General features: G+C 43.3%; 1 protein-coding gene across 1 annotated transcript in view; it reads right to left on the reverse strand.

Annotated features, from left to right (window-relative positions):
- Positions 1–481: 481 nt before the first annotated feature.
- Positions 482–22402, reverse strand: part of efnb3b (ephrin-B3b) — a 113310-nt gene continuing 91389 nt past the window's right edge. Inside the window, exons 3-5 of the mRNA XM_088015913.1 lie at positions 16044–16136; positions 12552–12614; positions 482–6323 (exon numbers count right to left, since the gene is read on the reverse strand). Coding sequence (XP_087872039.1) covers positions 5902–6323; positions 12552–12614; positions 16044–16136 — 578 coding nt within the window. The 3' untranslated portion in view covers positions 482–5901. The remainder of the gene's footprint in view (positions 6324–12551; positions 12615–16043; positions 16137–22402) is intronic.

Below are 22402 nucleotides of genomic sequence, written 5' to 3' on the forward strand. Positions count from 1 at the left end.
GCCGCCTGGTCATTTTACCCTCGGCCACCCTGATGGCACGGCCTGCTTCCAAAGGCGCCCCGTAAAAACACACACCAACGTATAGATCTACAACCGGATGGAGCACATTTTGGAACGGACGCCAACAGTTGCCATGGAAATGTGCCACAAAGCCGAAGGGGGAAACAGAGGAAGAAACGGGGTGTCGAGACGGCGCTCTGACAATATGTCGCCAGGCAACGCTCAACACTAACGAAGCCGGGTTTGATAACTTGTTGATAACACTGGTGGGAGAGTTTGAAAGTGTGTGTGTGTGTCTGACATGGACTTGTTATTAGCAGAGGCAGTGAAAGAGCCCCTGCTGAGCCCAACCCAAAGGAGAGATAAGGGCAGAGACCTGCTATTAGAGGCAGGGTCAGTGGGCCTCAGCAACCTTCTCTCTGCGTCTGCAGGCAGAACAAAAGAGCTGGCTTCATAATGAATCACACAGAAGAACCCAAAGTGTGGTGCTTAAACATTTTTGTTTGTTTTTTTTATTCAATCTTTTTTTTTTCCTTTTTCTTTTTTCCAAACCAGGAATGTACTAATTTTTCCTCTCGTTAGAGGTGCGTTGGAAGGGGAGGGGGAGGGAGTGGGGGGAGGAGTAAAGAAAGGGAGATGGGGAAGGGGATGTGGCGATGAGCAGGGAAAGGAGAGGAAGGAAGAGAGGAGAGGACAAACAGAGGAAGAAAAAAAACAACCCTTTTCACACAGAGGTGTCCCCAAAATACAAAGTCGCAACACGTCACATAGGAGCGCCGCGTCGACCGGCGGCCTCCGCTCGCCGGCTATTGGCACAAAGAAGCTCACGCACGTTTTATGCACATACACACAGTTTTAACCAACGGGGAGGTGAGGCAGCGGTTTTCTTCTTGTCTCTCTCTCTCTCTCTGTCTCCTCTGTACCACAGAAACAGCACTTTCTTTCTCTTTTTCAAAAAAAAAAAAAAAAAAACGTGGGCCGGGTCCGAGGTTTTTCTTCTTTTTTTTTCTTCTTTTCTTAGAAAACTGGAGAAACAGTGAGAGCTAGAGACACAACTTTGAAATATAACATCTACATGAAGATAAAGGAGAAGAAGAACCGAGTCCAGAAGGCACAGCTCTGCTCAAAGGTTTACATGAAGTTCTCATCGGGGTTCAATTTAAAAGCAAATCTGCTCACTTTCAATTATGCAGTTGAACCTTCCTTTTTTTCCAACTTGGAATGATTATTTAATCTATGTTTGTTAAACGAGGAATGGGTGCAAAAATGTAGATTTCAGACTTTAAGATCCACTAAGATTTGGTTAAATTTCCCTCAGCAAATTCTACCTCAGTCACAGTCAGAAAGCCTCTTGCATAATCTTTGCTGGATATTTGACAGTTCCTCTTAAAAAGTTAATTGAAAAGGTGTGTCCTCCAGCCACATAGTGCCGTTTTACAGCAGAATCAAATGACTCTTTTACCTTCAGTTTTTACAACGTTGTCAGATACGACTTACAAGAAATTTGGCTTCATAATGACGCCTGGAAACTGGGTTGTTGAAACCAACAACTTAAATGTACAGCTGCTCATGAGGGACACACCAAAGTCTTCGTGGAGAAATATTATTTGTCAGAAAGGACAGAGATTGACGAGGTGAGGATTGTATTTATATCAATTGAAGTTGCATGTTGTATCGTCATTCCAGCCCAAAGAGGAAAGGTTCAAACCGAAATCACTAATCATCACGTGAACGCCGATGAAAGTCGAATGTAAACTTCTGATGAGGCTGCAGCTGCCATTCTGCTGAGAGGAAAAAAGGAAGGAAATAGACCAGAAAGTGAACTTTTTTTTGTTTCATTTGAGTTCAGAAATTTGAACCATTCCCCCCTTTCTTCGTCAAATTTTGGACTTCCAGAGAATAACAGACATTCATTTGGATTGGAGGATTTTCTTTAAGTACTTAAATAAACATTATACATTAAAAAAAAAAAAGGAAACACAAATTATTGGTAGTTGTACAAAAAAAAAGGAGAATTTGAGGTGCTTTTCCCGCCTCTCTCTCTCTGTCTGTCTTTTGTTTTTCCAAAATCAATTTTAATACAGTCAAAGTACAATCCAAACTCCTCCGTGGTATTAAAAAAAAAAAAAAAAAGATAGAAAGAAACATCGTCATGTGTGGAACAAAGTCATTTTAGACGAATGCGACACTTAGGTATGAAAGATTATATGATACCGATACAAAAACACGGCTGAGAAATGTGGAAAGGTTTCAGATTTTTAACACTGGCTTCACACAGAAAACATGGCAATAACACTGGAGACTTCGTGTTGTCTGCACAAAGTCGAAAACAAAAAGAAAAAAAAAATAGAAAAAGCATAAGCTCTCCGCGGTTTTACACATAAGCCAAAAAACATGTCTGAGCAACACAAAAACAGCTTTATTAGTATGCACAAGGTGAACATAAAGCACCTCCCCACACAGCGACGGGCTGCTGCTCTCTGAGGCTGAGGTGCAGGGCACTGGTGTGTGTTTATGTATGTACTCGTGTGTGTGTGTGTGTGCGTGTGTGTGTGTGTGTGTGTGTGTGAAGGAGGGAGGAAAACACAGCACAATCAATCTTTTTTCTTATTTTTTTTTGTTGTTTTTTTTTTTAAATCCCTTTCCCGTCCGTCAGGTGATTCCCGGGAACACAGATCAGACGAAAGCAACATTTTTTTTTTTATTTTTATGTTGAGTGTGGGTGAGCGTGTTTGCGGGATGTTGCTCGACAGTCGTTAAAAAACAGTGTGAGATCTGAGAGAGAGAGCGTGTGTGTGTGTGTGTGTGCGCGTGTGTTTCAACACAAAATTTTGGCGGGAGAAAGAGAGGAACGCCTCCGAAACGTGCCGGAGTCACAGTGGATGTGTGTGTGGATGTTTTGCGTGCGTGTAGAGTTCAACTCCTCCGAAAATCCGTTTTTTTTATCGGGATTTCTCTCTTTTTTTTTTTTTTTTTGGCTGACGGTCCAGCACCTCAGAGGTTTCTCCTCTTCGCCAGCCACTCTTTCATGTGCTCTCCGTCCGTCTGTCCATCCTTCCATCCTTGCTTCCTTCCACTGGATCCTTCATCTACTATTTCTGCTGCTCCTATTTTTTCCTGTTTGCTTCACAGTCTCGTCTTCCCTCGTCTCCCTCCCGCTCGTTTTTTTTTCTTTTCCTTAAAGTTCTGCATTCAAACGCCGCTTTATTCCTCCTCCCGAGACAGCGCTGTTTCTCTCTTCTTTGTTCTTCTTTTTTCATTTCGTCCTCTCTCTTTCTCTCTCTCTCTCTTTACCTTTCCCCTTCCCCATCCTCCATCGCCACCACCCCCCCCCACCCCTACCCCGGCTTCTTTTACGTCTGCCTTTTAAAATGAAAGAAAAAAAATAACAGGAAAAACTTTCATCGATGGTTCTACCTCAACACTTCCACGAAAATGAGGTCTAGACCTCAAAACTACAGCATAGTACGATGAGCTATAAAAATATACACAGAGTTGACCTCGGGCGGGAGGAGGAGGGAGAGAATGAAAACAGAGAAACAACTTCAAAAAACAAGGGGTTTAGTTAACGTACAGCATCCTGCAAACGTTTCCATGCCGCTTGAACTTTTTCCACGTTTTGTCACGACACAGCCCCAAACTTCGACACGTTTTATTGGGATTTCACTTGATAGACCAGCACAAAGTACCGCATGACTGTGAACCCAGTCGCCTTCGATGTCAAACTGTGCAGTTTTCCTCTTTAACTCTTTTTGGAGAATCGATAAGGACGCGCTCCTCAACATAATACTGATTGATAACATTATCATTTTGGCCATAACTTGCCAGTAGTGTAATGCAGTTTATGAGCCGTCAATATAACATTTTGCCAATAAAGTTATTACAGCCAAACACGAATAGCTAAAATTTCTGAAACCTCCTTCTGAAGATGCTTATAACTGCCTATTTTAATAGGTTTATGTGTGTGAGCTTCTTTGTGCACCAAATATACCATAATGTGTGAATACTGAACCACAGTCGTCCCCTCTATGCGGTTTATTTACATAGATTTAAGAATTGCAGACTGTAATACCTGCTGCTGGTACATGCAGTGATACGTATACAGGTGTGCATTTCTTGTAAATTTTTCGCAGTTTTTTCTTTTCTTTTTTTTTGTGCAGTCGTCTGGTTTTGCAGGTTTTGTGCTGCTTGATGGCCAGAAATAGATGTAGGCAATGGCACAGTCATATTTACTGATTGCCTAGATATGCAAATACGATTTAATTAAATCAGTGCTTCTGGTAGATAGATCACATAATGAAAGGTGCTTAAATTTAGAAAGAGAACATTGGTTATGTGACTAACATTAGGGGCAAAAAGTTTATGTTAATGGCTACAAAACTTTACTGCACTATTGATCCTCATTAAATTACTGGTTTCTACGGAGGAGTGAAAACATGAGGCGTCGCATTCGCACGCTGGGATGGGGATGAATGCAGAGCGATACTGGATGAAAATCTGTTTGGGGCTTAAAAAGGGTTGTTCTGCATTTTATGCAATAAGAGTAATTGAGGCTGAATACAGACAAATGCCAGAATCTTCACATCGCTTCATTTTTATTCCTCTTCTCAATAATGCAGCCCTATGCATTTGTCTATTTTCGTAAAAACCTAAGACAAACATTGAAGTCGGTGGTTGTGACGTGACAAACCGTGAAAACATTTGGGAGGTATGAACACTTTTGCAAGGCACTGTAAAATATAAAGGCAAAAGGGCAGGAAATAAGCAAAAAATAAAAAGCAAATGAAAACATTTAGAAACAGAAGTGTAGTTTAACAGAGTGGGTAAAAATAATAAACCAATAAAAAACATCTAGAAATTATTTACTGGATATTCATATATATAATCTATAAGTGTTGATAGCCATAAAAAATCTCACTTTTTTGATATTCGCTCACTATTTTGTGTTTTGGTATTTAAGACAAGTCTAAAGAACACACACACGCACGCACACACACACACTCACGCACGCACGTGCAGAAAAGCACACACACACACTCACATGTCTGCAAACTTGCTGAAGCACACTAACTGCACTCTAATGTGGAGCAGCAGCAGCATCGCCATAATTATTACCCAACTGTTTTGCACGCTCGCGCACAGTCACACAAACACACGCTTTATTAAAATATACACGATTCTGAGAGTCACCGATTGGTCAGGCCTCGTCCGGGGATCCGGTGTCGGCTCAGGGTGTGAGTCCGAGGCCGCCCCCCCCAAGCCTGTTTTCTCGATTGAAACAAACACGAACAAACTAGGAGGCTATTGTCGAGTTAGCGGCGAGGGGCTCGTCTCTGATTGGATGATAGAGATCTAAAAGGGGGATGGGGTGGTGGGCAAGGCGGGTGTGGCTCTCTGAGAATCAGAGTTCGTTGGTGCCAAGTGGGTCCAGGAGCCTAGTCCTCTTTTCAAAGTCCTTTCAGTCTCTTTTTTTTTTCTTTTAAAACATCCCAACACCAGGTTCACACTCTTAAAAAAGAAGTGTGTGGCGCGTTAAAGGGTGGGGGCTCATTTAGCTCTGAGATAACAAGACGAGGGAATTCAGAGCCTCTTGCCCAATCATGAGGGCCTTGTTAGGAAGGGTTATGTGCGGTTACAACATAACCCCTTACTCACACTTAATGGCCCAGTTGTGTGAAGTAGGGTTATGGAAGGAAGGGGGGGGGGGTTATTCAGCTAGAAACACAACAGTGGCCAGGGCAAGTAGGGTGGGAGGGGGTTTCCGAAGGACAATACTGGTACTACTGAGGCGATCCAGTTTGGAGCTATGATGGCAGATTCTGTAGTGGCTTCATTTGGGAGATGTTGGGTGTGATTGGCTGGTCGTGGTTGAAGGAAGGCGGGCGTGTCCAGACGGCTGTCTCATACTTTGTAGTAAATGTTGGCCGGGCTCTGAGGCGGCATCTCCTGGACGATGTAGACGGGGTGCCCGTAGTCCCCGCTCACCTTCTCGTAGTGCGGGCAGTAGGCCGAGTCCGACGTCCGCAGGGGGATGATGATGTCGCTGGGCTCTGAGCCGTTGTTGTTGGAGCTGGTGATGCCGCCGCCGCCGCCGCGCTTGGGGCTGGTGAGGGACGAGAGCGACAGCGGAGGGTGGTGCGTGTCGGAGTGCTTGGCGTGCCTCCGGCGGTAGCACACGACGCAGATCACGGCGGTGACCAGCAGGAGGAAGGCGGAGCCTCCTGCGACGCCAGCGATGAAGGCGATGTTGGTTGACTCGAGGGGTCCGTTTTCACCGTTGCCTCCATCTCCAAAGGGCCCTCGAGGCTGGGTGGCGTTTCCACCTGAAAACAGTAAGACAAGAACATTTCTTTGAGATTTTCAGCCCCCAAACAGAGTTTGGCTGTATGAGAGTACAATAGCAGCAACGCCTCTTTCATCAAGCTGCTCACAACACAGAGAAAAGAGAATATTTCAGAGGCAGATAGGGAATGGATTTATACCACTCATATGCTGTAGAGCTGGTAACTCGAAGAAATTTCCAAATGCTCTTTTATGGTTTTCAATCTCGACTAAAACAGATAAACGTGGACACTTCTACTAGACAACTAAAAATCTATCCTAACCTGGCTAAGGAAAGATTAAATGTAGAATAATTTGTATTTCGTGGCTATTACCGTTCTGTTATTAACCGAGTAAGTGTAACAGTTTAAATTAGCTGGATAGCTAGGCTAACTGCTAAAGCACATGACTTAACAGCAGCAGTTTCTAAACAATGTAATCTTAAAAACAGAGTGATGGGAAGCAGTGCATTCAAGGCTAGCATGGAGCGCCGATGATACGTACAACCCAAGAAAACTGCCGATATCAGTAAAAGATCATTTTAATCATGGAGCACTGCTACATCTTTTGGCATTTGAAACCATTCATATTCTATATCTGGTAAGATATGAATAGTAGTGCCTACTATATAGAGAGGGACCCTGGACAGTTTGCCAGTTTGACAAAAGGTAGTTTGTAGGACCACAGGTGAGCTGGTGCCTTTCTCCAGCGGTCACTGGGTAAGAGGCGGGGTACACCCAGAACACTTCTCCAGCCAGACATGGCACAAACAACACACACACACACACACACACACACACAATGACATCTAAATGTAGTTTTTGAGAGGCCAATTAACCCAACATGTATGTGTTGGGACTGTTGGAGGAAGCCGAAGCACCCAGAGAGGAACCCACACATGCACAGAAGAGGAAATGAAGCCTCCATGCAGAAAGGCCTGCGATTCAAACTCAAGCAATGCAAGCCACATCTCTGAATTCAGGGCATAACTGCATAATTCTTGAATAGAAATGTAAAACTGATGCAGGCAGATCAAAGCTTGACATCAACATTGGCCACAGATCACATACGGATGAATCTCTAGTTGTAGTTTTTGTTGCACCGTCCAAAGACTCTCAGTAAACACTCTTTCTGCCCGGCCCTTTGAAAACTTTCTGAAGGCACCACAGAAACCCAAAGAAGCTTCTCAGTGCTTCTACATTAAACCCAACAAAACAATAACACTGCATGCTTTCACAACTCCTGCTTTCATGATGCTTTGGAGAAAACATGCAGCTCTTTATGGCCCTGCACCACAACACCATGAGTAATGGTGATGGTTTAGCTCAGTAAGCGGAGGCTGCGTCGGCTCCGACCCAGCGGAATGCAGCAAGTATGCAGCAGATCTCACAGAAGCTTATTTGTGGTCTCTTTATTGATGTGATGAAGTGGACAGCAGCGCATATAAAACAGCGAGGAATGTCCGCAGTGAGCGAGAGGCGCTCCGCACAGTCTACGCTTTTGTGGAGAGCCAGGCTCAGCCGCAGTGTATATCAAGGTAAGGAAACGGTATTTCCCTAACCCTGAAGATGGTATTTGCTTAGCATTACAGGCGGCCACATGAAGGACGCCTCCCGGGTCTACTCCCACCACCGGACCACACACTGGCCCGCTCGCCTTTCTTCCTGAACGTCTTTCTCTTTCTCCGTCCTCACTCTGTCTTTCTGTTTTGTGGGTCTTCGTTTGCCTGAAAGTTGAGATTTTCACAGCCTCCGAGTTGGCGGCTGTCCCCGCAGGAGGTCGGGTCAGAACTCAGCAGGTGAATGATGTTCTTGGGGTGGGTTTGTGCTGCTTCTCTATCTGTGTGTGTGTGTGTGTGTGTGTGTACAGAGCCAGGGAGCGTGTGAGCAGGAGTTTCAAACTGGTTAAGGCTGAGATAGAGTCGCTTGGATTGGTCCATCATTATTCTTGGCACACATCCCTTTCTGCCTCGCTCCTGCGTCTCCCTCTGTTTCCTCCTCCCTCCCTCCTCGCTCCGTGGTCCTCGCTGTCTTTGGGTTATTGTAGCCGTAATGACCTACCTTGCTCTGAGCTCAGTGCCTGGCAACAAAGACACACTGGTACACTCAGATACTGACACGCACATACACACAGTCATATGTGCGGATACACGCCGGCTCGCCTCACCGGCTCCCCCTCCCCCTCCGCTCTCGGCGCCCCGTCGCGCTGGACCGACCGGGAGCAAAACCCTAATGCCCGACGTCGATTATGCTCCCTACTCCCGCTCTCTTCCTCCCTCCATTAACCCAACATCCCTCACTATCCGTCTCCATTACGGCCGCTGCTTTTCACCAAGTCTCTTTATTATATCCTCTTCTCTTTTACCATTCTTCTCTCCCTTCCCCCCCACCGTCCATTTTCCAACTCCCCTTCCTGTTTTTATCACCAGAGTTTAGACTCTGAGGCTTTATTCTCCATTTGCTTCCATTAACCATTTTATATCAATAATGAATTCACCTTAGAGACAAACACGCAACAAGCAAGAAATAAAAATAAAAATAAAGCAGCACCACCAGCTGTCCTGTGCTCTTCCACTACACATTTACAACCGCGCCAAATTATCGGGAATGTTTCAAGAGTTTCTGAAGGTTTCCTCGGAATATTTTCCTTTTAAGACTTTTATTAATTCAACTGAAAACCTAAGCTCGATAAAGTGCCAAGAAGAATAAGCTCCTCTAAGCCTATGTTATGATTTTCAATGCAGAGGAGTTGAAGTACCTTTGGTGCAGGACGGAGACGGATGGATGGGCGGAGGCCTGGTTTTCAGGAATACGGCCGCTGCAGTGGCTCAGAAAGATCTGAGCTATAAAATAAATCTGTTCAACAAGAGCGTCCAACGCCTGTCCTGGAGAGCCGCTGTCCTGCATCCCTTCTCTAACACACCAACATCGAATGATTCCCTCAATACCAGGCCTCTGCGGAGCTGAGAGACATGGACTCATTGGACTCAGATGTGCTGGAGAAAATAAGTCGTAGGACAGAAGCTCTTCAGAACTTTGACCCTGAGCCATTAGATACGGACCGTGACAGAGCGCGACGCCGGAAACACCTTTGTCAACTCAGAAGTGTTTTTAAAGGTGTTTTCCTCAACTCTGTCATTTCACATAAGAATCTAGACTACTTCACTTCAACGCTTTAAAAACGCATCTCGATGCCACATTTTAGCCAGCTGTTAAAATGATGGGGCATTAGATACCAAGAACGCTTCCATCTGAACTGCTTGAGCCAGTAGATCGCCATGCTTCATGTTTTAGCTGTTTTTATGCTCCAAATTTCCTCCTGAGCATGTCGTTAAATGCTGCAGCTTTGTTAATCGTTTAAGTCTGGTGTCTGGTAGCAGAAACACCTAAAGCCTGCAGAACAGAAGGATCTGAGGACCAGGACGGTGAAGTATTGGTCAAAACGTTCAATTATCTAAAGACGTTTTTTTCAGATTTGCAGGGATTGCTGATTGAATTCCTTATTGACAAAAATCCTAATTTAGGAAATAACTAATTATAATTTGGGACCTGGGTGTATTTAAGACATCTTAAGAACTAAGATGTCTATGTCATAACAAGCTGAAAGTTTAAAAGTGTCTGTGTTGCAGCATGTAGCTAAAAGAATCACAGCTTGGCCTTATTAATGAGTCTCCAGGTCACGTTTTCACTGGTTGCACTGGTGCAACTGCTATAAGAAGGTTTTGCACTTAAACTTTTCCCAGCTATTTCTACTTCCACAAAAGCACATTTTTAAAGGTCACATTTTTATCATTTCCCTGACAGAATGACAGCTACGCGCATTAAATGATCACACACAGACTCTAGCAAGTCTGTGCTGGTTATTAATATAAAAAGAATGATAGAAATGCAGAGAAAAAGCATTGCAGTGCGAGTTGAAGTGATACTCCTTTGTGCTGCACTCCTGGCTTTAATGTGGAACTACACATAAAACCATTCATAGCATGATTTAGTATATTTTATTATTATTTAAAAGCAGAAAAGCAACAATTACAGCTCTTGCCGCTAAAATAATTGAACATGTTGGCCATTAGAGTCACAATAATGTTTAATAACAGTTTTCAAGAGCTTATTGTGTAGATTATTCTGCATTTTATCACCGTGCCTTTTATAGAGTAACACCACAAGCACTACAATGTGATATTATTTGGTTAATTAGAAAGGCAATCTGCTCAACAAACAGTTGGCTGCTTAGCAGGCAACTTTGGTTGTAAAACTCCCATAGTTTCCACAGGAAAAGTGTATATTTGGACATAATTTCTCGACAGCCTAATTACTTTTCCTTGTAAAAATGCTAGGTTGTGTCCTTTCTTAGTCAGCTGTCCGGCAGTGCACAGTGATGGGTGGGGAAGGGGTGTGGTGTTACATCATACAAGTAGAAACTCCAGACATTTTTTGTTATAACTCGAAAACCTTGGAATATTTTGACGCTTGAACCCAGGATAGTAGAACATGGACAGAGTGTGGTGACACTATTAAAGAAAATGAATAAATCAATAAATTGCATATGTCTCACTCGATGACATATGAGTTTGGGTACCAGCTCCCCGCCAACCCTACAAACACAAGCAGCCATAAACAGATCCCACTATTAAAACTCCGAGCAGAACATGTGAACTCTTGCGGCTCACCCTGTTCGACCAGAGAAGAAAAAAAAAAAAAGTTACACCAAACAGATTTTTAGTTGTGGTTGATTAAATGCTTACACAGACTGAGCCCTGTAGACGGAAAACCTTCAACCTCACCTCTACGTATTCAAGTCTGACCGGGGTGAGAAAATCTTCACCAGGGCAGACAGAGTGTCTGCATGGCACAGCATGAGATTGGGTAATATTCTGAGGCAGCATTTAAGTTTAAATTTTGCAGCGTTGGTGCATATGTGTGGGATTTCTGATCAGTTTTTTTTTTTTTAAATGAGGCAGCCTGGCTTGGTTGTAATCAAAGAGTGTGCACTGCAGCATCAGGTGCACATAAAAGCTTTGTTGGAGGATTATTTAATTAAAGCTGATTGTGACGAAGCTATAGCAATAACTAAAAAAAAACAAAAAAAAAAACAGTTTGCATATTAAATCTAAAAGAGTCCAAAGCTTTGTGGTTAACGTCCATGACTCCATCTGCATAATGAAAGGCGGCGCCTCATACACGAGAGACAACAATCATCAGGAGCGCCTGATTCTCTGATATGAAGCAAACCCACGGATGTTCACTCTCAGTGGACTGTAAAGAGTGGGTTAGTGCTGAGTGAATAATTATCAGCGTGTTCTGATCCGGATGAGTGGAGGTTGGTATAAATTAGATGACACAGAAAGTAAATTCCTAAAATAACCCCTCCAACCCTCCTCTCTGTCTATTTGGATTCTGCACTGGGATTCGATGGATGGAAATGATTTTAATCTGACAATCAAAAATGATAAGGAGATAAAAATAATTTAAAAAAATGTATGTGTGGTTAAGAGTGAATCAAATCATCCTCATTTAAAAAATCCAAAAGGTGTGAGGTCTGCTGTTAAATGTGTGTGTGTGTGTGATTAAGCCATTCATGCGGGCAGAGATGCACACTATTGTTGCTTCTTTCACTCGTCACATATAGGATTTATGCACAAGTGATGTGAGAAAGCGTGAACGCATCAATTTACACGTTCTCTACGGAAAAGAAATTTACAGTCATAAAAAAAAAAAGAAAAACGGGAGCGGCGGACGCAGCTGAGTGTGAATCATTTCTTTTCCCCTTCAGTGAATGACTTTGACTTGGAGCGAGAATCTGCTTGTTGCTGCGTTTCACCTCTCCTCTCACTCTGTCCCATCACTCCCTCCGTGCATCTTCTCCTCTCATCTTTCCGTCTTTTATTTCAATCGTTTACGTCCCCCGACAGAACTACAGAATCCAGGCCACAGTGACTCCTTGCCCTTTTCTTTCTGCCCTCCCCCTATTTTTCTTGTCCTTCTCCCAGGGTAGCTATTAGCCATCCCTCTCTCGCCGGCAGCACTTAGCTAGAAGGAGGAGAGGGATAGAAATATGGAATTAAACAGAGAGATCTGCAGATGTCACCACTGCACATTCTCCATCTGTCGCCTCCCTCCCTTCCTCCTTTCCTCCCTCCCTCTCCCCTCTGTTGCTTTTCTTTATATCTTCGCTCATTCCATGTATCTGTTTTGTGGACGGGTCTGCTGGTGGGATTATCTTCTGCTTACCTGGGATTCTGCTGGTTGTGCGTCCCGCTGGCTGGTCCTTCTTCGGGGGCAGTCCGTACTGGCCTGCATGAAGAAAAATGAAGGGGTGGATAAGAGGTGGAATATTCTTCTAAAAAAAGTCGTCATTTTCTTCCCAAAATTCCAAACTTTTCCAATCGGAAATTTCCAAAGTTATAAATTTGTTCCAAACCATGAATCTTGGCTTATATTTATAAAGTAAACCGTTTATTGATTTCTTCTTTCTGTCTTTTTAGACACATGGTTAGTGGATGGATGGATGGATGGATGGATGGATGGATGGATGGATGGATGGATGGATGGATGGATGGATGGATGGATGGATGGATGGATGGATGGATGGATGGATGGATGGATGGATGGATCAGCGGATGGATGGATAGACGGATGATTGGATCAGCGGATGGATGGATGGATGGATGGATGTACGGATAGAGGTCTACTGATGGATGGATGAATGGACGAACAGATAGACAGATGGATCCGTCCATGGACAGATGGACAGATGGACAGACGGGTCTGGAGACACAAACACTCTTCTGTCTTCCTTTTTTTTCTCCGATCGTTTCCATGCTGCATCCAGACTCTGTTCTCATCTATCAGAACCGACATCGGGCCGTTCCCGGCGTGGAAAACAATCTCTGCAGAGCTTTAATAAACACCTCCCTCCCTTCACCTCCTCTTATAGCCGAGCACATATTGACAGAGCTCCGTGTGTTTGTTCAAACGGGAAACCAGAAAGAGGCCATTGGGTTGTTTCTGGAACGAGGGATTTTTCACAAGACCATAACGGCTTGTAATCTGTAGTCTCTAAATCAGGCCATCTGTCTAGCAGGCCCTCTGTGATGCTGATGGCATTAAAGAGCATTTACATGTCAAACACACACACGGACACACTCATGTTGTGTTAAGGGCTTCTTATCAAAAAGCTGAATTGGATGGTAAAGAAAATACTCATTTTTGTTCCCTTTCTTAGCCGTTTGGCCAGCAGTAAGCCGGGTGTTACTCTACACTCCTTTCACTTCATGCAGTGTTTTACGTAAACAAGCTGGTTGCAGGTTATTGCAGCAACAAGAGAGGCTGAAATGCTGATAACGATGCAGTACAAAAGCAGAGTGAGTTCATCTGGCATTCAAACTTTCACTGAGTGCTCGTACTCAACAGTTGCTGAGGGTTCCTGAAAGTCTTTCATGGGTTTGAACTGTGAGGCCGCAGACGTGTCCGCTGGCATGGTGACGCATGTTTATCAGTTCAAATCTGTGATGCTGAGTAATGTGTCAGCAGGTATGAGAGAATAAAACGGACACTTTCAGCAGCCAAACTGCTTTATAATCTATATTTTTTTAGATGCATAACAATGTGGCACCATGCTGGCCGCCTGAAAACTAACTGCCTATTGAAGCCCCTTGAACGTTTCCATTGCCCCTCACCTATTAGTGGTTCAGTATTCACAGATTTTTCTGTGGAACATGACTCCTAATTATTTGTGGGATTTTTTTTTTTTTTTGGGACACCGTACTGGCTGAAAGCAGCCAATCCAGGAGTACTATTAACATTTCTTGGTGCTGATTGGTTAAACCAATGGAGATAAGGAATGGTGTAGATATCTGTGGTAGAGCTTAGACAGTTTCCACTGCTCTTATTAATACATATTAGTGTATATTTAGTGTTTGAAGTATTAAAATAGGCAGTTGAATGCGTTTTTAGAGGAGCTGTTGTCTCTGATTATTTCCTTTCCCAACCTAACCTGACAGGTTTATGTCTACAAAATACATTAAAGTTTGTCTTCGTAGCAAAGTGTGAAAAGTTCAAGGGCTCTGCATACTTTTGCAAGAAATGTTGCATTGGATCGTAAGATTCCTTGCAAATCCACAAAACGCTCATCTGAAAGAAATAGAAAAAAAGTCGCCAAAGTCCAAAGAAGTTAAAAAAAAAAAGACATTATAAAAGCTTTGGGAGCGGTTAGCCAAGACTACTTTAAAGGTCTGGCTGCTTGGAGGTAAATTATAAAGAAACAAGGGGTGAGTTAAGGTTTCTGTGTGCGTGTTCTGTGCACAGTGGTGCAAGTATATGTACTGACATTTACAAAAGTGTAGGCCTATTGGCCAGCGGCTCCCTTTTGACAGTAAACCAAGCAGAAGTTGGAGGCGGTGATCAATAGGAACTGCTGTGTGGTCAGCGGGGGCAAGTGGAGGATGTGGGGGGTGGGTGCAGGAGAAAGTGCGTGCATGTATGTGGCAGATCCAGAGAGAGAGTGAAAAAAAATGAGAGCAGACAGGTCGATGTATGCGTATCTGTGTGTGTGTGTTCCGCGCTTCGCATCGGAGATCAGCGCGAGGCGGCTTATTTAGACGACAAACAACACAGACGTGACCTTTCAGCCACATGACAGATAAGATGGAGAGACAGAGGGTGAAAAAAGTGACAACAAAAAAGAGGTGTGAGGAGAGGCGGACGGCATGCGAGGCGAAACGGGGGGATGGGGGGGAAGAAGGGGATCGGGGAGGGAAGGAGCAACTTAGATGAAGAAGAGAAGGAGAGGATGAAGAAAAAGTGAGAGAAGGTTGCTTTTTCCATTGCCTATGTGAGCCAGGGGAAATAAAGTGTGTGGTATTTCTATTGAGCTGAGCTGACTGTGCTGATGTTACAGGCTGATAGAGCCATAACAGCGCCACTTGGCTCTTTGCTGAAGAGAACCTCCAATACACTGGGTCCGATAACACGGCACAGATCAAAGAAATAGAAATAGGCAGCTTGTATTTGTGTACTGGTGAGTGTGTGTATGGGCGGTCATGTGAAGGACAGGTGCCTATTATGTGCCGGAACGTGCGGGTCAGTGAAAATGCTTAAATTGGCTGTTTTTTTTTTTTCCACCACCCTTACTTTTCCTTTCTTTATGTGCTGCTTTCTTGAGGGATCATTACCCGCGAATATTTTCCAAACAAATTAGAGGTGTGCACTGCCACGAGTCATTAAAAATCACTGACTGCGCGCTTTAACACCAAATGGAATCATTTTGTTATCGCGCTCTCTCGGCGGCGCGGCGAGACGTGTGTGTTCGCTCATTCGGACGCCCGCCCGCCCGGACACCTCTGCGTCCAGAGTGAGTCAGTAGCAGTTAAAAGGCAGAGTGAGGAGGGAGTCAACAGGGCTCATTAGAGCTGACTGATCCTACACTTCTGCGCCGTTCTCGCCACTTAGCGAGTCCTAATATGCTTGGCGAGGGCACGCACGTGGCAACGGGGGGGGGCGAAGACGGGTCGGCGACGCCGCAAGATTAGAGGAACGGTTTAAAAAGTAGGAGAGATGAGGAGGTGCGCTAATGAACCTCATCTCTGATCTGTGACATTGTGTGCTGATCACGCTGAGCTGTTAAGTGATTTGATTATGTGCAATGGGGAAAAAATAAATAAATAAATAAATAATGCATATTCAGCCAGTTCACTGGATGTGAGTCGTGTGAGGAAGACTTACTCTGTCCCACTTTCAGGACCACCTTCATGCCTTTCGTAGCGCACACGCCCCCTCTCATGCTGTCCAGGCCTTGGCGCGTCCCGTCCGACGTGGCTGCAGCGAGAGAAACAGAAAGTTGGACAATTAGAATGGAGGGGAAAAACAAAAAAAAAAAAAAACACAAGCCTGTTTTTCTTATAAACCTGCACTGTGGGCCCACAGAAGAAGTAAACAACAGATTCCTTCTCATGGAGTCAGCACCGCCGGAGTGACATTTGCACAGGAAGTGATTTAAAACTCCACCAGAAGCTCTGAAAATGCCAAACTACAAGGCAGCGGCACTTTAATAAGTCCTCATTTACCAGGCTGCTGGAATTAATTTGCGCCACACACACACACACACACACACACACACACACACACACACACACGCACACACGCACACACGCACACTGCACTGTATGGACTCAACCGCTTTGCAATCAACTACAGTTGCTGCCTGGGCTGCAGGAATGGCTGGAGCAGGGCTGAGGAGGAGGAGAAGGTTTTTAATCTGGAGAAGCAAAGACCGGCTGATAGAGGGAGATAAAATGGAACCACAAGCAGTGATTTACTGCTTGATAAATCACTGCTTGATTTGAGAGAAAAACCAGACTTGATTTATTCGACTTTAGACTCTGACGGATGAGTGGAAGCAGCAACAGGTAACACCCCTTTACCTCCACTGCTCATGCTTTAATTAGTAAGTGAATTGAAGGCTAATGTTTTAAATTAAAGGTATTGTGGATTCCTAAAAGACTAATTTTGTGTTGAAACCTTTGGAACAGATTAAAGTAAGACTCCCCGTTCTCTTTGGTTGTAGCTCATAAGGAGAGGATGCGACAGCCCACAGTATCATCAGCATAAAAACAAAACATCGTGTTTAATACTCCATGAAGAGCAGGCCGAGATCTGGAGGACACCTTTGGGCCTCACGCCTCAAAAAACAACATGACATCCTTGGAAAAATAACACAAAAAATGTTACTGCACCACTATTTAAATTATATTGAAAAGACAACATAGACATAGAGCTGCAGCTGCAATCAAATTAGTTGAACAAAGATAATCTACGCGGCGGCCATGTTGGAAAACTTTGTTTTCTTTAGGGGCTTTTTGTTGCTTTTCCATTAAGTTTGTAACTTAGTTGGTTAGAAGATGGATGGATGGGATACAAATTATGGGTGGACTTAGAATTTTAACCACATTTAGTGGAAGTATTGTGATAACGATAAAGATGACAATAAAATAAATTTACTTCAGGTGTGTTAGGACACATATAACACAGATAAGGAGCTCATATAAAGCTTGCAGGACACCGGCCCTGGAGGCCTGCAGCTGAAGACCCCTGATTTAGTGTCGCATACGGCGAGTCAGCGGGTCCATAAAAGCTCAGCGGCCTTCCGGAGGGGAAAAGAGGAGACTAGGGATGGGAGGACGGGAGGAAATGCTGCTCTGAAGGACAAGCTTTTGATGACGCAGAGACAGTGAGAGAACGCAAAAAGAGAGAAGAGTGAGAAGTAAGGAGACGAGAGGCACTTATCCCGATAATCACACCTCTTTCGGTCGACGCAGCTCTGCTTGCTTGTGCAGCTGGTTTCAATACTTGAGAAGCATCTCCTCGCTGTGCCCGGTTTTGGTTTCAATCACCAGTCCAAATACCGGGCAGAAACTTCTATAATTGTCTTTAAGGTCTGCGCTGACAGACAGTCTAAAGCGAAGCTGCAGCAGCTCATAAACCGTACGGTAATCATAGCCTTTCTCCCTCCAGCGCGGCTGCACACGCCACCCTTGCATCCTTGCTTTCCCTCTTAAATATAAATTAGCCCCTCTGAAGCCGAGGAGAAGGAGAGAAATGGCAAATGGAAGACGGCGTTCGGGAGCGAGAGGAACGGAGGTGTGAAAAAGAGGCAGCTTTACTTCTGACACCTTTCTTCTCCATCCTTACAGGAAGCAACGTGTGAAAACGAGCGAAGGAGCGAAGCGGGCCGAGGTCAAAGCAAACACCAGTGTGGCGGAAAAGCCAAAATAAAATAAAATAATAAAAAAAAAAAGAAACACCGAAAATATATAGAATAATTTGTTTTCAAAAGTTTGCACATTCTCCAACACTTAGCTCTGTTTGTTGAAGAACAAAATCTGTCAAAGACCTGTGAAATATCTCTCTTTACTACAAGGACAGCACTTATTCATTCAAATGAAGTTCAACTGAATAAAAAGAAGCAGAGAATGAAGGTTGTTAATCAGGGCTGCTGCTGAGTATTAGACATTAGCTTAGCTCAGATGTCAGGTTTCCGTAGCAGCAGTAAAATCTAAAGACGATATTATAAATAAATACTGAAAAACTTCATTGAGAAAAAGATGCAGACTCATTTTTCTGCTACTCCCAACCTTTTCACTGTCTAGTTCATTCGCAAGTTATTTACCAAAAGCATCACTCGTTAATTTTTAGTACCTCTTTATTGATTTATTTTTTTAATTATTTGTTTTGTGCACAGAGACGCGAGAAGAGAGGCCCTCTGCTTTCACACACAGATTTCTGTGGGGATGTTTATTTCCAAGCTAACCAACTTGTTTGTGCTCCGATAAAATATAATTTATCCATCCCAGCATTTAACAGCCAAGGTGCAGCCAGCAGTCCAGCACAGCGCCAAAAAACAATTCTGCAGTGTGAGGCCAATTTCATGTCCCTAATTGGCCTGACATCCAATGTTTATGTGTTTTCTCGAGCAGGAGGAAACCCATTCGGCACATTCGGAAATGAAGCGCATCAGGAGAAATAAATCTGAAGAATGAAGTTTGAATGGTTGACCCAAACTGTGCTTCTAATCAGATCCGCCTTGAACCAACAATAAGCTGCCAAACTCGAGGAACGTTCCGTTTATTAGGAGGTGGTTTAGAAAATCAATTTGTGGCGTGAAGAAATTTCAGAAACTATCCGTTTGATTTCGCCTGTTTTCCGAAAAAAAAAAAAAAAAAACGAGAAAGAGGAAAAATCAGCCTGAAGGTGAGCGAGATGCGGCTCAGGCAAACCAACCAGGTTCAACGGTGCAGATTTGATAAACTCAGCAGCGGGAAATCATAAAAAAAAAAAAAAAAAGGGTATTTAGTTGTGAGAAGTGAAGTGAGGAAAGGAATTTAAGAAGCTAATTGGTTTGATTTTTTATTATTTTATTTTGGAAAAAAAAAAAAAAAAGCTGCAGCCCAGTTGTGAGTTTTTGTCTGGATGTCTGCAGGGCAAACCGTTAAACTCTGCAACCAGGAGAACATTCAGTTTTTTTAAAGAAGTATTTTTAAAAACTGAAGGCATTTCTGAAACTATTTGTCTGTTCTCACCTCCTCAACCACACAAAAACAAAACACACAAGCAGGCAAAAGGAAAGATAGACGAGTCCTGAACAAATGTCAAACGTGTAAATTAACGTAAGCAATTTTACTGTAACCACAAATACTTAAACTGCCAAACACAAAATCCTACAATAGATGCTCACATGCAAGAGTTGTAGAAAACTTTGTTCTTCAAAAGCCACCAATGCAGGAAAAATAGTCATTCAGGGTCACTAAGCAAGATAAAGTACAAGGCAAAAAAACCAGATTTATTGTTTTGATCTTATTTACTTTTTCAGGTGGTCTGATCTGTGAGGCAGCTAGGAAAAAAAAATATTAAAAATAAGGCTGTTTAAAATACAGAAGAAGGTTTTCCAGTCATTCCAGCTGCAGTTCATTTTGTTTCTTTATTTTCTATTCATGAAAGTTTTACTCGGAATGAAATATTTATTTTTCAAAGAAAACAGAAAGCGAAATTTAGGATTCAGATTTTTTTTCTTGAACATTTGAGACGTTTTTTGACATGACAGTTTTTAAGTGAAATGTGAACTAAAACTGGTTTTTGTTTTCCATAATCGATCCTTATTTTCCGTTGTTTTAAGAGACGCTCGTCTCGTTTACTATCAGAAGTAAACTTGGAAATGACGCTAAACCTAAACCTGCCAGTGGTCGTGAATATCTGTGGGTTTAAATGTAAATTTTAGTGTAAATAATTAAAGACAGATACTTTATTGATGCCTTTTGAAACATCTCAATGCATAAAGAGAGAGTAGAAACTAAAACTCCATAATTGAGAATTGTAACTGAAATAACTAATTTCAAATAGTAAATACTAAAACAAATTACGTTGTAATGGATACCAACAACTTTCTGATATTTGATTACTTCAAAATTTTAGATTTCTATGACTTTATTTAAAAAAGAAAAAAGTATACTCTTCCAAATATTTAATGAGAATGTATTTCAAACCATCACTGATTATGTAAACAGTATTTAGATTTACTGATGTTCAAACAATGAGGTAAAAGATTTTTTTTTTTAAAATCGATTACTAAACATATGACTTTGAAAATAGATATTGATGGTACATAAACAGTATTTGGAAAAATAACTGCATATCATCAGCGTAAAATGTCATTTTTGGAAACAAAGTACATTTTAAACACTTCCCATGTTTTCCCATTTTTGTTTTTTTTTTCCAATTTCAAATCACCGAACTCAGACTCGCCTCTGGAAAACAAACCGAATCTGGAAACCTTCAATAAGGAGCCGCCGTGAGAGTGATTACAGGATCTCACCCTCCGGTTTAACCCGAGCCCAGAGGTGCCACCGGGAGAAATAACAGGACTTCAAAAAAAAAAGAAGAAGAAGAGGAATAAGCGCGCTGAAGATTTCTGAGAGTAATAACCACTGACACATGAAGGAGGACAACAAGGTGACGAGAGACGAGGGAGGTGTGGGAGACGAGGGAGAAGAAAGGAAGAGGTGGAGGAGGCCGTGCAGCGAAGTGAGGCACAGAGACTGATTGGCTGCGACAAGCTGTTGGTGATATGATGGACACAGGAGACGATGTGGGACCACGGGGGGACGGAGAGCCGGGGGAGGAGGAGGAGGAAAAGTTGGAAAGTTTAAAAACAGAAAGGAAGGAAAGAGTTTAAATGACATGATAGAAAGTAGGAAGGTAAAATACTTTAATGCGTCCATTATGGAAAAGTGGTGTGGTAATGGATACAAAGGAGCGGGACGGACACCAGAGAGGCAAATTGGACCAAAAGAGCCTCGGCAAATTTTGCAAATGTAAGCTATTTTTTGTCTTTCAAACATCCTAATCAGGTTGAAAATATCACAAAGGTCATTTTTTCTGTTAAAAGGGTGACGCATCATCCTCTCAGAGCCATTAGAGGTGTCGCCATTTCCGCAAATCTCGGTTTCACGGGAACAAAGCGAAAGCAGAGATCCCAGCTGCTTTGCCCTTGGATCAAGAGAGCGGCTCCTCCCAAAAAAAAAAAAAATCCGAGCTGATGAGCACAAATGTTTCAAATTTTCTCCCACTCGAGGGGGTGAAGATATCGCCGAATCAAGGCAGAAATAATCACCGCGCATCTGTGAAATCCTGATGAGAGGCAGGGATGGGAGGGGAGGCGGAGGGGTTGCTTCCAATCTTTCCCACCTTATTCTGGGAGGACGGGATATAAAAAAAATGGAGTGGGGAAGGAGTGAATACAGCAATCTGGGATTAGATAAGGAGGAGGAAGGGGGGAAAAGCGAGGGAGAGAGGGAGGAAGGGAGAGCAGGGATGAGTAATTGAGACAATGATCAGCAGTGATGGGGAGATGAGAAGCACCGGAGGACGGGGGAGAGGAAGGGCGTCGCTCCGCCGCCCTCGCCCGACAAGAAGACAGGCGGGAGAGGCAGGGAGAGTGGAAAAACTTAATTAATGAAATAATACCGCAGTCAACCCCAATCAGACGAGGAATCAGCAGCCGGGCAGGCAGGCAGAGGCGCGGCTGTGTACACACAGCGGAGGGGAATCTCTCTCAGACTCTGTTGTTATTACCAAGGTCAGTGTGGGCCGAGCTTCCTCCCCACCTCCACTGTCACAGCACCAGCTTGGCAATTCTTATAAGGAAGGGAGAAAAAAAAAAAACCTTTGACATTTGAAGAACATTCTTCACTCATTCAGGGACATAAATCCCCAATCTGACGTGTGCTCAGTCTTTTAACGATCGCCACTCGCTGCGGAGACGGTCGACATTTTATGTCGTTTGATTTAAGACGCACTTCTGAACCGAATGTTTGGCAACGCTGGCTGTTCGGCAGACCTCCTCTCTGTCGTACAGATGGTAAGTCAGAGTCAGACGAAACAACATTTCTTTCCACATGATTTATAGATTTGCTGATGTTATCATTTCTGTCATGTACTTCTGAGAAGTTTGGGGTATTTTTGCTTTGTTCTAAAGTTACGAGAAGTGCTCTTTTTTTTTTTGCTAGCGTGTTTCTCGTAGAAGTACGACT

This window comes from Poecilia mexicana, unplaced genomic scaffold (assembly GCF_051168715.1).
Source record: "Poecilia mexicana isolate PSO_F unplaced genomic scaffold, ASM5116871v1 scaffold_18, whole genome shotgun sequence".
NCBI lineage: Eukaryota > Metazoa > Chordata > Actinopteri > Cyprinodontiformes > Poeciliidae > Poecilia > Poecilia mexicana.